At 47.7% G+C, this 12,285-nt stretch overlaps 1 protein-coding gene across 3 annotated transcripts in view; it reads right to left on the bottom strand.

Annotated features, from left to right (window-relative positions):
• Nucleotides 1-4,975: 4,975 nt before the first annotated feature.
• The window catches only part of LOC130869514 (uncharacterized), a 66,901-nt gene continuing 59,591 nt past the window's right edge, over nt 4,976-12,285 (bottom strand). For all 3 annotated transcript variants that reach the window (XM_057761743.1, XM_057761744.1, XM_057761745.1), the window contains 4 exons: nt 9,480-9,540; nt 8,587-8,783; nt 5,807-5,924; nt 4,976-5,435 (listed from right to left, as the gene is read on the bottom strand). In XM_057761743.1, coding sequence (XP_057617726.1) covers nt 5,385-5,435; nt 5,807-5,924; nt 8,587-8,783; nt 9,480-9,540 — 427 coding nt within the window. In that variant the 3' untranslated portion in view covers nt 4,976-5,384. The remainder of the gene's footprint in view (nt 5,436-5,806; nt 5,925-8,586; nt 8,784-9,479; nt 9,541-12,285) is intronic.

Raw genomic sequence — 12,285 nt, 5'->3', positions numbered from 1 at the left:
CTCCCGAGTGCTGGGATTAAAGGCGTGCGCCACCATCGCCTGGCAAGACTTCATTTTTGAAAAAGAAAAAAATGTATTATTTTATGTGTGTGAGCGTTTCTCCTGAATATTGTTCTTGTGCCGCTTGCCTGCCTGGTGCCTGTAGAGGCCAGAAAAGGTCAACAGATCCCCTGGAACTGGATATACAGACAGCTTTGAGCTACCGTGACAGTCTGGGTGTCCAGTACAGGTTCTCGGGGAGTGCAGTCACGGGGCAACCTCTCCAGTACCCCAAGATTTTATTTCAAAAAAATGCTTTTTGTTTTTTATTTTACTTTATTTTATTGCCAGTCATGGTGGTACACATGGCGGCACAGAGGAGGCTAAGTCTGGTGTACATAACTAATTCCAACCAGCCAGAGCTACATAATCAAACCCCTAATACACACACACACACACACGTATATATGACATTACATGTATTACATTACATGCACATGTGTGTGCAAGCATGTATTTATGTGTATGGGCACACATGTTCGGCAGTGCTCACAAAGAGGTGGGAGGACCATTTGTGGGAGTCAGTTCTCTCCTTCTGGCATGTGAACTCCAGAAATCAAACTCATGCCCCAGAGAAGGGCTTTGGATCTCCTAAAACTAAAGTTATAGACAGTTATGCCCTGCCATGTCGGTGCTGGGAATCAAAGCCAGTCCTCTGGAACAGCAGCCAGTGTGGTGTTCTTAACCTCTGAGCCATCCAGTCCAGCCCTACGGCTGCATCTTTAATCCAGTTTGGAAAGCCTTTCGGGAGTCGGTCCCTGAGTTGACGACCACACAACAAATGGATAAAAGTTCACAGAGAACATTGGGTCACCCTCCCAGTGAATCACAACAGTACACCAACTAGGGACCCAGAGTTCTTCAGAAGCAGGGCTAGGCAAGCCCACTGGAGTCAGGGCAGGATCAGCACGGCTCTCCCGTCCAGCTACCACTCCTGTGTGTGGCTGCCACTCAGCGTCTCTGGCTGAGCTGTAAGGTGAGTTTTCTGTGGTTGTTTTTAGATTATTTTCATTTAGTGTTTGGGTACTCTGCCTGCATGTATGTAAGCGTATCACATGTGCACTGCCCACAGAGGTCAGAAAAGGGCATCACACCCCCTGGAATGAATGTCATGGATGGTTGTGAGCCATCATGTGGGTGCTGAGAATTCACCCTGGGTCCTTGACAACAGAAATAAATGCTCTTAGTCACTGAGACAGTCTTACTACCTGGCTCCAGCCCCAGTTACGAGGTATTTAAAAGACAGATGTTGGGGCTTGAGAGATGTTTAAAGTCTGTACAAATATTCCAAAATCTGAAAGACTCTCAAGTCTTAAACACTCCTGGTCACAAACATTTCAGCTAAGGGATCCTTGGCGTGCATAAGGAGGTCCAGCTTGTCTTCAGCCTTCTGAGACCCTCCTGTGCACACAGATCTCGGGGTTTAGGATATAGTGCTAGCTGCTAGCGGACAGCGCTTACTTAGACCACTTCTTTTTCTTGCTCTCTGTGGATGAGGAAGGAAAGTGGCAGCCTGCCTTCCTTTCCTTCCACCCCTCCATTTCTCCTTCCTCCTGCTGTTCTGCCACGGTCCCTTCCTTCCGTCTTTCTTTCCCTCAGTATCACTACGCTGATGAGGCTGGTCTTGAACTCATGGGCTCAAAAGATTCTCCCATCTCAACTACCCTAAAAGCTGAGATATATTCTCCTCTCTCTCTCTCTCTCTCTCTCTCTCTCTCTCTCTCTCTCTCTCTCTCTCCCTCCCTCCCTCCCTCCCTCCCTCCCTCCCTCCCTCTCTCTCTCTCTCTCTCTCTCTCTCTCACACACACACACAAAAAAAAAAAAAGTTAGATCTTCTTTTAAAATTCTGTTTACTCAGAGGAGAAATGTTTGCATAATTAAACACAGCTAAATCAGCTGGGTGTGTAGCACACACCTTTAATCCCAGCACTCAGGAGGCAGAGGCAGTGGAATCTCGAAAATCTGAAACAAAAACCAAATAAACAAAATAAAATAAAATAAAATAAAACAGCTAAATTTTCTTGTAGCATTTAAACCATATAAGATGGGGCTGGAGAAATGGCTCAGAGGGTAAGAACACTGGTTGCTCTTCCAGAGGACCCAGGTTCAACTCTCTGCCCTACACGGCCAGCTCACAAGTCTCTGCAACTACAGTTCCAGGGGATCCAGCACTCCCTTCTGGCCTCCTGGGGCACTGTGTGCACGTGTACACAAACATATATACACATGAAATAAAATGAAAGCAAAAACTTACAAAAGATGATAGCATTATACATTTTTCACCCTTGTGTGGGTCAAGCTTCTGGTATAGTTTCACACCGGAGTAGAAATGATAGGGCCCTTGTGCTGTTCCCACCTCAAAGATGAGGCTGCGCTACCTCATTGTTACACACACCACTGCACACATGTGTAGTTAAACATTTGATTAGCTCGAGGATCCTCCTCCTTTTTGTGATTTGCTATTGTTTTTATTGGGAGAAGTAGTTACCGAGAAGAACATGCGGGTTTCATTCTATGCTGATTCCTCCTGACACACCCACAGAATTCGCCAGCAGAACCAATGTGCCTGACGTTTTCTTACTTTGGGGGAGGCTTATAGGTGGTGGACTTGCCTTAGCTAACTGTTAATTACTTGTTGTTTTGTTTTTTGAGACAGGGTTTCTGTGTACCCCAAGCTGTCCTGAAACACTTTGTAGGACAGGCTGGCCTTGAACTCACAGAGATCAGCCTGCCTCTGCCTCCCAAGTGCTGGGATTGAAGGTGTGCGCTACCACCACCTGGTTCTACTTCTTGTTAAAAAGATTCTCTAAAAAACAATTAATAAATGGGACCTCCTGAAACTGAAAAGCTTCTGTAAAGCAAAGGACATGGTCAACAAGACAGCCTACAGAATGGAAAAAGATCTTCACCTACCCCCACATCAGACAGAGGTCTGATCTCCAAAATATACAAAGAACTCAAGAAATTGGTCATCAAATGATCACATAATCCAATTTTAAAAAAACAGAGTACAGACCTAAACAGAAAATTCTCAACAGAGGAATCTAAAGTGGCTGAAAGACATTTAAGGAAATGCTCAACATCCTTAGCCATCAGAGAAATGCAAATCAAAACAACCTTGAGATTCCATCTTACACCTGTAAGAATGGCCAAGATCAAAAACACTGATGACAACTTATGCTGGAAAGAATGTGGGATAAATGGAACACTCCTGCATTACTGGTGGGAGTGCAAGCTGGTACAGGCCCTTATGTGGCAATTTCTCAGAAAATTAGGAAACAACCTTCCTCAAGACCCAGCAATACGAGTTTTAGGTATATATCCAAAGGATGCTCAATCGTGCCACAAGGACATGTGCTCAACTATGTTCATAGCAGCATTGTTTGTCATAGCCAGAACCTGGAAACAACCTAAATGCCCTTCGACCAAAGAATGGATAAGGAAAATGTGGTACATTTACACAATGGAGTACTACACTGCAGAAAAAAATGATGACATCTTGAAATTTTCAGGCAAATGGATGGATCTAGAAAACATCATTTTGAGTGAGGTAATCCAGACCCAGAAAGACAAATATCATATGTAGTCGTTCATAAGTGACTTTTAGAAATAAATCAAAGAAAACCAGCCTATAAATCACAATCCCAGAGAATCTAAACAACAATGAGGACCCTAAGAGAGACATACGTGGATCTAATCTACATGGGAAGTAGAAAAAGACAAGATCTCCTGAGTAAATTGGGAGCATGGGGACCTTTGGAGAAGGTTGAAGAGGAGGGGAGAGGCAGGGAAGGGAGCAGAGAAAAATGTAGAGCTCAATAAAAATCAATAAAAAGTGAGTTTAAAAAAAAGATTCTCTAAGATTCTACCTGCCATCCCCACAAGGGAGCTGCTTGCCTTTGGATGCTATTCCTCGGTGAGATCAGCCTCTTTCTTTGGCTCCTTTAAGGATCTCCACTGCCATTCTGAATGTAGACCAGGCTCATCCCAAACTCACAGAGATCCTCCTGCCTCTGCCTCCCGAGTCTGAGTGCAGGGATTAAAGGTGTGCATCCTATGCCTGGCTGAACTTTATTTTTTTTTTTAGCTAGTCTTTTTAAAATCTTCTTTTCATATTTTTACATGTGTGAGTGTTTTGCCTGCATGTACGTCTGTGCACCATGTGCTGTATGTGTCTGCAGAAGCCAGAAGTGGGCCTCGGGTCCCCTGACACTGCCAGTCACCGACAACTGTGAACCACCGTGTAAGTTCTGGGAATTGAGCCCAAATCTTCTGCTAGAGCAGACATGCTCTTAAACACTAAACACTAAGCCATCTCTACATCCCCTATGATTATTATTATTAATTTGTTTTTATTTTGTTAGTCTTATTATTATTATTATTATTATTACTATATCTTATTCTGAAGTGCTGGGGATTGAACCCAGGAACTTGAGAATGCAAGTCAAGCCCTCTCCCACTGAGCCACATCCCCAGCTGGCACCATTTTTTGTTTTTTCACTATTGTTTATTATTCTTTGGACTCCTTAAATCTAAAGGTTGATATTTTTCCCCAATTCTAGAAATACCTTTCTTTTCTGGTGCTGTACCTTCCTGTGCCTCTCCATCATTGCTGCTGGACCTGAGATTAAACCCCATTGGCCTAGGAAGGCCAGCTGTTGGTCAGTGCTAAGCATTAGACCAAGTCTTTGGCTTATCCAGTTCCTGCATGCTGTCTTCAGGTGTGCCTAATCCAACCATGTGTTGGATACTACCTCCATTAATTATATTTTTCTACCTTATGAAGCTAATTTCATCTCACCAAATGCCTTTGATCCATTTTCCTGCTTTTTTTTTTTTTTTGAGACAGGGTTTCTCCGTAGCTTTTGGTTCCTGTCCTGGAACTAGCTCTTGTAGACCAGGTTGGCCTCGAACTCACAGTTTTCCTGCCTTTTTATGCTCACTCATAATTTAAAAGTTTTTTAAAAAGACTTATTTTTTAAGAAAGAAAAGAGGCATATTTTCCTTAAGGCACTGCGAACACAGTAGCAGGCAGAAGGACGCTGAGCCAGCGGAACGGAAGAGCCCCCAGTTTAAGTCCCATTCCTAAGTCTGCTCAGCAGACTGGCAAGGACTACTGTCCTGTCCGTGTTGGCCATTCCTATCATCTGAATTCATGGCTCTGGGCTCTGCATGGTGACGTCACCTTTATAAGGAAAGAACAATCTGTGCCAGGTGTCTCATGTCAGGGATTTACATCTTTACTGGATGTCAGCCTCGTTGCTTATCATCATGCTGAACCAAAGGAAAAGAAAGATATCATTTCCTGTTTGGATTTTCTTTACATCTAGTAACCGTATAAAATCTTATTCTTCGTCCACATAGTTCACCCAGTATCGACGTGCGGTCTTAGCCTCCTACAATGAATGAAAGAACAAAATAACACATACTGGCATGGCCTCGTTCACTGTTCACAAAATAGATACACGCTGAGTGCTCTACCAGGCACTGACTGTCTTAGCCCACAGTTATAGCTCCAACTCCAGGGAGCTAGAAAACTCTTCACCCCCTCCAGTGCCCGCCATTACCCTGCCGTCTCCCACACTTCGTCTCTGGGCTGCAGGCCCATCTAGTCTCCAGCCCGGAAATCTCAGAAATCTCACACTTGCCGGCCTCCTGCTCTGCCCCACCTCCCAGTCCTCCTCCTTTGATCTCCTGGAGAGCCACAGCCTCCACCCCGCACAGGCAGAGAGCAAACAGGAGCAAGGATGGGTCTGGATCACCCTACCACCACAGGATGGGTCTGGATCACGTGTTCCAGGGTCAGGGGTGCTGTCGGCCTGGGGTCTGTTGTGGTTATCCCGGCAGGAGCAAGCTTGCCCCTCACATGATCTGAAAGCTTGCTCCTAAAGGACAGAGAGGAGACTCTCTTACAGACGGCATTCAGACTGCTTCAGACTGCTTCTCTGCGTGAGCTCCTACGGTCTTGACCCCAGGACAGGACTTTTTCCTGCAAGTACAGCTTTTCCATTTCATTCATCTCCATGACATTAACCTTTTTTGGATCATAGACTTCCTCAATGTAATTTAAAATGTTTTTGTTGTTTTCCAAGACAGTGTTTCTCTATGTAACATTTATTTATTTGTTTGTTATTTTAGGTGTGTTCTGCCTGCATGTATACCTGCAGGCCAGAAGAGGGCACCAGATCCAACTATAGCTGGATATGAGCCACCATGTGGTTGCTGGGGATTGAACCCAGGTCCTCTGAAAGAGCAGTCAGTGCAGGTCTGTGTATGTATGTGTCTGATAAATGTTTGTTGATGTGTGTGTGTGTATCTGTATATATGTCTGCATATGTGTTTATGTTTGTCTCATGTGTTTGTGTCTGGGTCTCTTGTGACTGTGTTGTGTCTGCATGTGTGTGTCTGTGTGAACGTCTGTGCGTGTGTGTATTGTGTTTGTGTGTGTGCATGTGTGTCTGTGTGTGTCTTATATGTCTGTGTCTGGGTCTCTTCATGACTGTATATGTATCTATGTGAATGTCTGTGTGTGTGTGTGTGTGTGTGTGTGTGTGTGTGTGTGTGTGTGAAAATATCAAGTGTCCTGGAACTTGCATGAAAATGCATAGAAATTAGAGAAGAATTTTCCCTGCCATCTATGTTGGCTTAAACTTAATGTCACTTTGTACAGGTGGCATCCCGGGATCTTCTAGAGCCTGTTACTTGAGGATGACTCATTAGCAAATCCAGGCAGCTGAGTCAGGTGACTCTGCTCCTGCCTTTCTTCAGCCATAGTGCTGCAAAGGAGCCCACGAGAGCGGTATCTGCATCACTTTGGAGGACAGGAATCAGGGTGGCTCCAGACTGGACAGGAGCACTGGCCTCACCCATCAGCACTTACATTGTACCAGGGTCTTGGCAGCATCCAATGCTCTCCTGGGCTGTCTGAAATCATAAAGCCAGGAAGCTGCATTGATTTTTTTTTTAGACTTATTATATGTATATGAATGTTTTGTCTACCGTGTGTGCTTAGTGTCCTCAGAGGTCAGAACACGGCTGGCGTCTGATACTCTGAAACAGGGGTTATGGATAACTGTGAGTGCTGGGAGTTAAACTTGGTTCATCCGCAATAAGTGCTCTTAACCAGTGAACCATCTCTCCAGCCCTAGCAGGCTGCTTCGTAAGGATGGGAGGGTGAATGACAGCTTCATTCTAGAAGACAAGGTGCTTTGCTGAAAATGTCAACTCACTTCATTGCACTCAATCTAGAAGAATTCCAAACAGAAAAATGGACATTTATTACCAAAGAGACAGACGCCTGAAGGGAATGCGCTGATGGAAGGCCTTACCAAGCCTCACCAAGCTGGAGTGCAATCAAAAGTGGCTGTCCACAGCATCACAGGCGTCAGAGGGCATCAGAGGGCATCGGGGGCTGGGCGGAGACTGGACTTCTTATTAGAGGCAGGCTCACCAACACAAGATGCATTGGTCAGACAGCGTTCACTCAATGAATAGCCCTAAGCCTGAAGCTCCCTGTGATCTGCTGCCTTACACAAGTGTCCACACCTAGGAAGATCTAACCCAGCGTGACCATCGAGGACCGGTCAACAGCAGCCTTCCATTTCCCTCTTATGAAATTACTGTCAGGGGAATGAGACAGTGGGTATGGGCTAGATGATCACAAATGGACAGGACATCCCAAGAGCTGGTGCCCCAGAGAAATGTGACGGAGAGTACCCTGCTCACGTCACTCGGCTGAGTCCAGCAGCAGCCCAAGAAGCAGGTGCCATCGTGTACAGGGAACGAGATGACGAAACACTCTGAGCTCCACTGAGGTCAGGGAAGGGAGCTTAGCTGGGCCCACCTGTGTCAATATGCAGTACCCGCCCTGCCACCAAGTCTCACAGTGGAGAGCAGGGAGTAAGGAGCCCGTACAGAAGATAAACTGTAGGCTGGGGGTAGAGCCCCCATGGTACAGCATTTGTCTGACATGCACAAGAGCCTAGGTTCAACCTCCAGCATTTAAAAATATTTTAAATAAAATAAAACTAACTAAAAGAACACCACAGGCGTGTCCCACGGGAGCAGAGGGTGGCGGGCAGAAGACGGAAGCTCGCACCTCTGACTCCGGGGATGATGGAGTTTGAAGGGAGCAGAGGCAGACACCTGCTCCACCCAGGGGCCTTAAGAAGGACTGTGAAGAAAGTGGTCTGGGATTGGCTGAGACCCACAGGGGGATCCTGGGGGTGAAATTCCAATTACTTCTCTGTTTTCACCCTTCTACCGCCAAAGTCTTCTAAGGCCGTGGTATAGTTCTGCTGTTTCCTTGTTTGCTTTAGGCGAGTTGCTTCTAACCTATCATTTTCTCACATTGTGTGTGTGTGTGTGTGCGCGCGCGCGCGTGTGTGCACCCATACATGTGGAAGTCAGGGGGAAACGTGTAGGACCTGGTTCTCTTCTTCCACTGTGTAGGCCCCAGAGATCTCAGGTGGTCAAGCTTGGCAACCAGCCCCTCTCTGCCCGCTGAGCCATCTCACTGGCCCTGTCCTCAGGGCTTTGATAACTCACATGCCACACAGGGTCACTTGCTGTCTTCCTGTCTTCAAGTGGGAACTTCTCTGCAGACTTTCTGGGCTGTGGGACTTGAGGAATCGGAGGGCAGGTGGTGCTTGAAGTTGCTGGCCAGGGACCGGGGGGTCCTCCACCCCCATTTCTCTGGGTGGAGCATCTGCCTGCGTGTGCCTGCGTGGGACCATGTAATCCAGCTTGAGAAAGAAAGAACATTGTCATTTTGTGAAACAGGTTATAGATCAGAATTGGGGACAGAGAACAATGAGCATGAAGGTATCTACTCATATTTTAAATTTAAATGCCACTGCCCAAACTGTGCCACCTTAGAAAATCCTCTCTTGTTACCCGGAACTACTGCTGGGGTCCCCCTGCAGGCCTGCTCTGTCACCCTGTCACCGTTCCTCCGGTCACTGCCTCACACCCAGGAGGGAAGGAGCAAAGGAAGGTGGGGTGGTTTGGGCTTTGTCCTGTTTTTAAGTTGGATGGTAGCTTTCTTTTGAGACAGAGTCCTCAGATAGCCCAGGCTGGCCTCAAACTCGAAACTCAGTTTTCCTGCCCCTACCTCTCAAGTGCTAAGATTACAGGTATGCGCCACCATGGCCTGTGTATGTGATGCAGGGCTTTGAGCCCAAGGCTTCCTGCAGGCTAGGCAAACACTTGGCTAACTCAGCTATCTCTCCAGCCCAGACTGAAGACTTTACTTCACCTTTTTGTCCCTGGCCACCACCACCTAAGGTCCCAATTTGAACCCCAGTTAAATGAGAATGGACTGGATCTTGCAGCCAGGAGACGGTGCACATCCCTTCCCAGGTCCTTCTGCACCTCCCAAGTCTATGTCCCAGCAAGACAAAATGCCTTTGGTGCTGTCTCTGGGCCCACAAGACACTGACCAGGCTTCTAGCTCTGTGCTCAGCGAGCAGGTCTGCAAAGCGGCTGTCTCTCTCCAGCAGTCTGCCCGGATGGCACCAAACAGAGAAAAGCAAACACAGAAGAAGCTGTCAGGCCTGGCACCCTTTGAGTACACAAGGCTGCAGCCACAGGCCCTCCGTGTCCTCACGCTGGACACCTTCGGCTGGGTCATCCTGCAGGAGGCCACAGGGACGGGACAGCTCTCACACAGTATGGTTAGGCCAGACAAGTGGTATGACTTTCAGAGGAGACTCTTACCATGTGTACAAAATAAAGCTTGGCCTAGAAATGGGCCTGCTCCCAGAGAGCCTGCAGCTGAAGGAGCGCACTATGCTGGAGGGAAGCCTCCTGGAACAGGCTTGTGGGACAGTGCCCACTGAAGGCTGGTTCACTGTATTCTTTAGTGAACCCTACTAGCTTCTCTGAGCCTCGTTTTGGCTCTGCAGCTAGTTGTGAGGGCTACCGGCCCTCATGAAGATGCTCACACACTTACGTGTGCCCTGTACACACTTCTCATCATGAAGGTGCACCCGGCACTCGATGGACCTCACCTGTGTGCTGAGCACAGGTGCTTGGGACACTGTGTGTCTGTGTGCACGTGCGTGTGTGCATGTGTATGCATGTGTGTATGAGTGTGTGTGCGTGTGTGTATATGTGTGCATGTATGAGTGTGTGTGCATGTGTGTATATATGTGTGTATGAGTGTGTGCATGTATATGCCTGTGTGTATGTATGTGTGCATGAGTGTATGCATGTGTGTATATGTAGGTGTGTGAGTGTAAACACATGCGTGAAGAGCACACATATGTGTGTATACATGTGTGTACACATATGCATGGTAGGAAATTTCCTTAATATCTTCAGTTAGCCCCCCAAAACAGTAGACTGTGAATAAACTGTGGCCCTGTCCCAGGTTAAAGTATAAATGACATCATTGCGTAGCCTCGGGATCACCCTTCAATTAACAGTCTCCCTGGGGGCTCTTACTGGTTCTCACAACAGGTCTTATAAACCGGCCTGGCACTAGCTATATAGACCAGGCTGGCCTCAAACTCACAGAGTTCTGCCTGTTTCTGCCTCTAGAGTGCTGAGTTTAATGGCCTGTCTGTCCCTCTGCCAGGCCCTGGGGCTGTGTTTGAGGTCATAGGCTCTAGAATCAATAAAGAATCACACTGTGTGCCTTGAGTGAGGAGTAAGGTGATAAATAAGGCCCTGTGGATGATTTCATTGCCTCCTGTGCTACTCCTGGCGTGCCCAGAATGTCTGAGGCAAAGGAGTGGGCCACCCACGCCCAAGGGACTCAGCTGAGTTCACACAACAGCTGGGGGTCACCAGGGAGCAAAGGCAAGCCAGTCTGGGCTGGATTCTGCTGCACTACGACAGGGCAGGTGACCTTTGTCTTTGTAGGCAGGACACAGCAAACAGTCTTTTATCGGCCCAAACAGCTGTTTGACAAATTGCTTTCCCTAGAGAAGCCCGCACGTGGGAGGATGTTCACTAATTAGGACCCTGGGTGGTTGCTTTGAGTCTCTGAGGGAACCCCAACAGCTGGAGAACGCTACTCCAGGAAGGGTTGCGTGCTCCCTTCTCACACAAGGCCTCCCAGAGAGGTGTGGCTGAAGCCAGTCTCGGAGGGTGGCCATCTCCCGTTTCCGGGGGAGCAGGCCAAGGAGGAAGAGCAGAGTGATTTCCTGAAGGCAGGCCCAGGGACAGAACAGATCTTCTGCAAAGTAAGCTGTGCGCGCCACAGACAGCAGCTTCCTACAAGGTTTTCCCTCAGCGGGATACCCCGAGTCACCTCCATTTTTGGGAACCACCGGTCTTTATGCCACTGTGTGTTCAGTGATGGTGCACGCCTTTGATCCCAGCACTCTGGAGGCAGAGGCAGGCGGGTCTCTGAGTTCCGGGACAGCCTGGTCTACAGAGTGAGTTCCAGGAATCCACAGAGAAACCCTGTCTCAGAAACGTTTCGGATAAAAGGAAGAAAATGGAGGATTTTTGAAAGCTTAGCCTTCTGTCTTTTTACCCTAAAACTTGAAGCTTTTGCTACTTACTAGAGAAATAAAAATAATTTACCCTTCCAGGTCGTGTAAATTAAATACTGCCAAAGGCTGTACATACAGTTCAGCGGCCTTGAAGGGGCCTTTCACCCACTGCGCAGTGGTCCCCGAAGTGACCGCCTGTCCTTGGTTCTTGTATGTGGTCGGCTCTACCACCTGGACCTGCTGTGTTTCTATCATTACATGAATTGGCTTCATCCAGACAAAGAGAATGTTCTGAAGGGGCTGAAAGAAATTCTGCGGGAAAGGACAGCAGTGGGCAGGGCCGTGATGCCCAGTGCTGCGGGGCTGGGGCTCCCACGGAAGGAGCTTTAGAGGTGGGCCTTGTTGCATCCCCAGCCCAGACAGGCAGCCATTGCCATTTCCCCCCTTCCAGCTGATTAAAGGGGACCAGAGAACAACTTACTCCTTAAATTGCAACAACAAAGGCTTGTCCTCTCTATTCAATCAAAACAACTGGGCTGCCCGATTCAGATGCTAACAGCGGGGCCAGAATTGGTTCCTAAATGAGGGAAACACTCCCCTGACACCACCCACCACCCGGCAAATGACCAACAAGCGGCTTCTTTGCCGCCAGAATTCTCCCAGGTGTATGTTCTGTTAAATGTCATGGGAAACACCCTAGTGGTGAGAGAATAGAGTTCCCAGAGGTGGGGGCAGGAGGATGCCTCCACTCACACAAGCCTCTGCTGGAAAAGAACTTGGTCTCCTGTAGAACCTCCTCCCA

Source organism: Chionomys nivalis, chromosome 2 (assembly GCF_950005125.1).
Source record: "Chionomys nivalis chromosome 2, mChiNiv1.1, whole genome shotgun sequence".
In the NCBI taxonomy this organism is placed as follows: domain Eukaryota; kingdom Metazoa; phylum Chordata; class Mammalia; order Rodentia; family Cricetidae; genus Chionomys; species Chionomys nivalis.
Note: the sequence above shows the minus strand (reverse complement) of the source record. Positions and strands in the feature narration are given on the sequence as shown.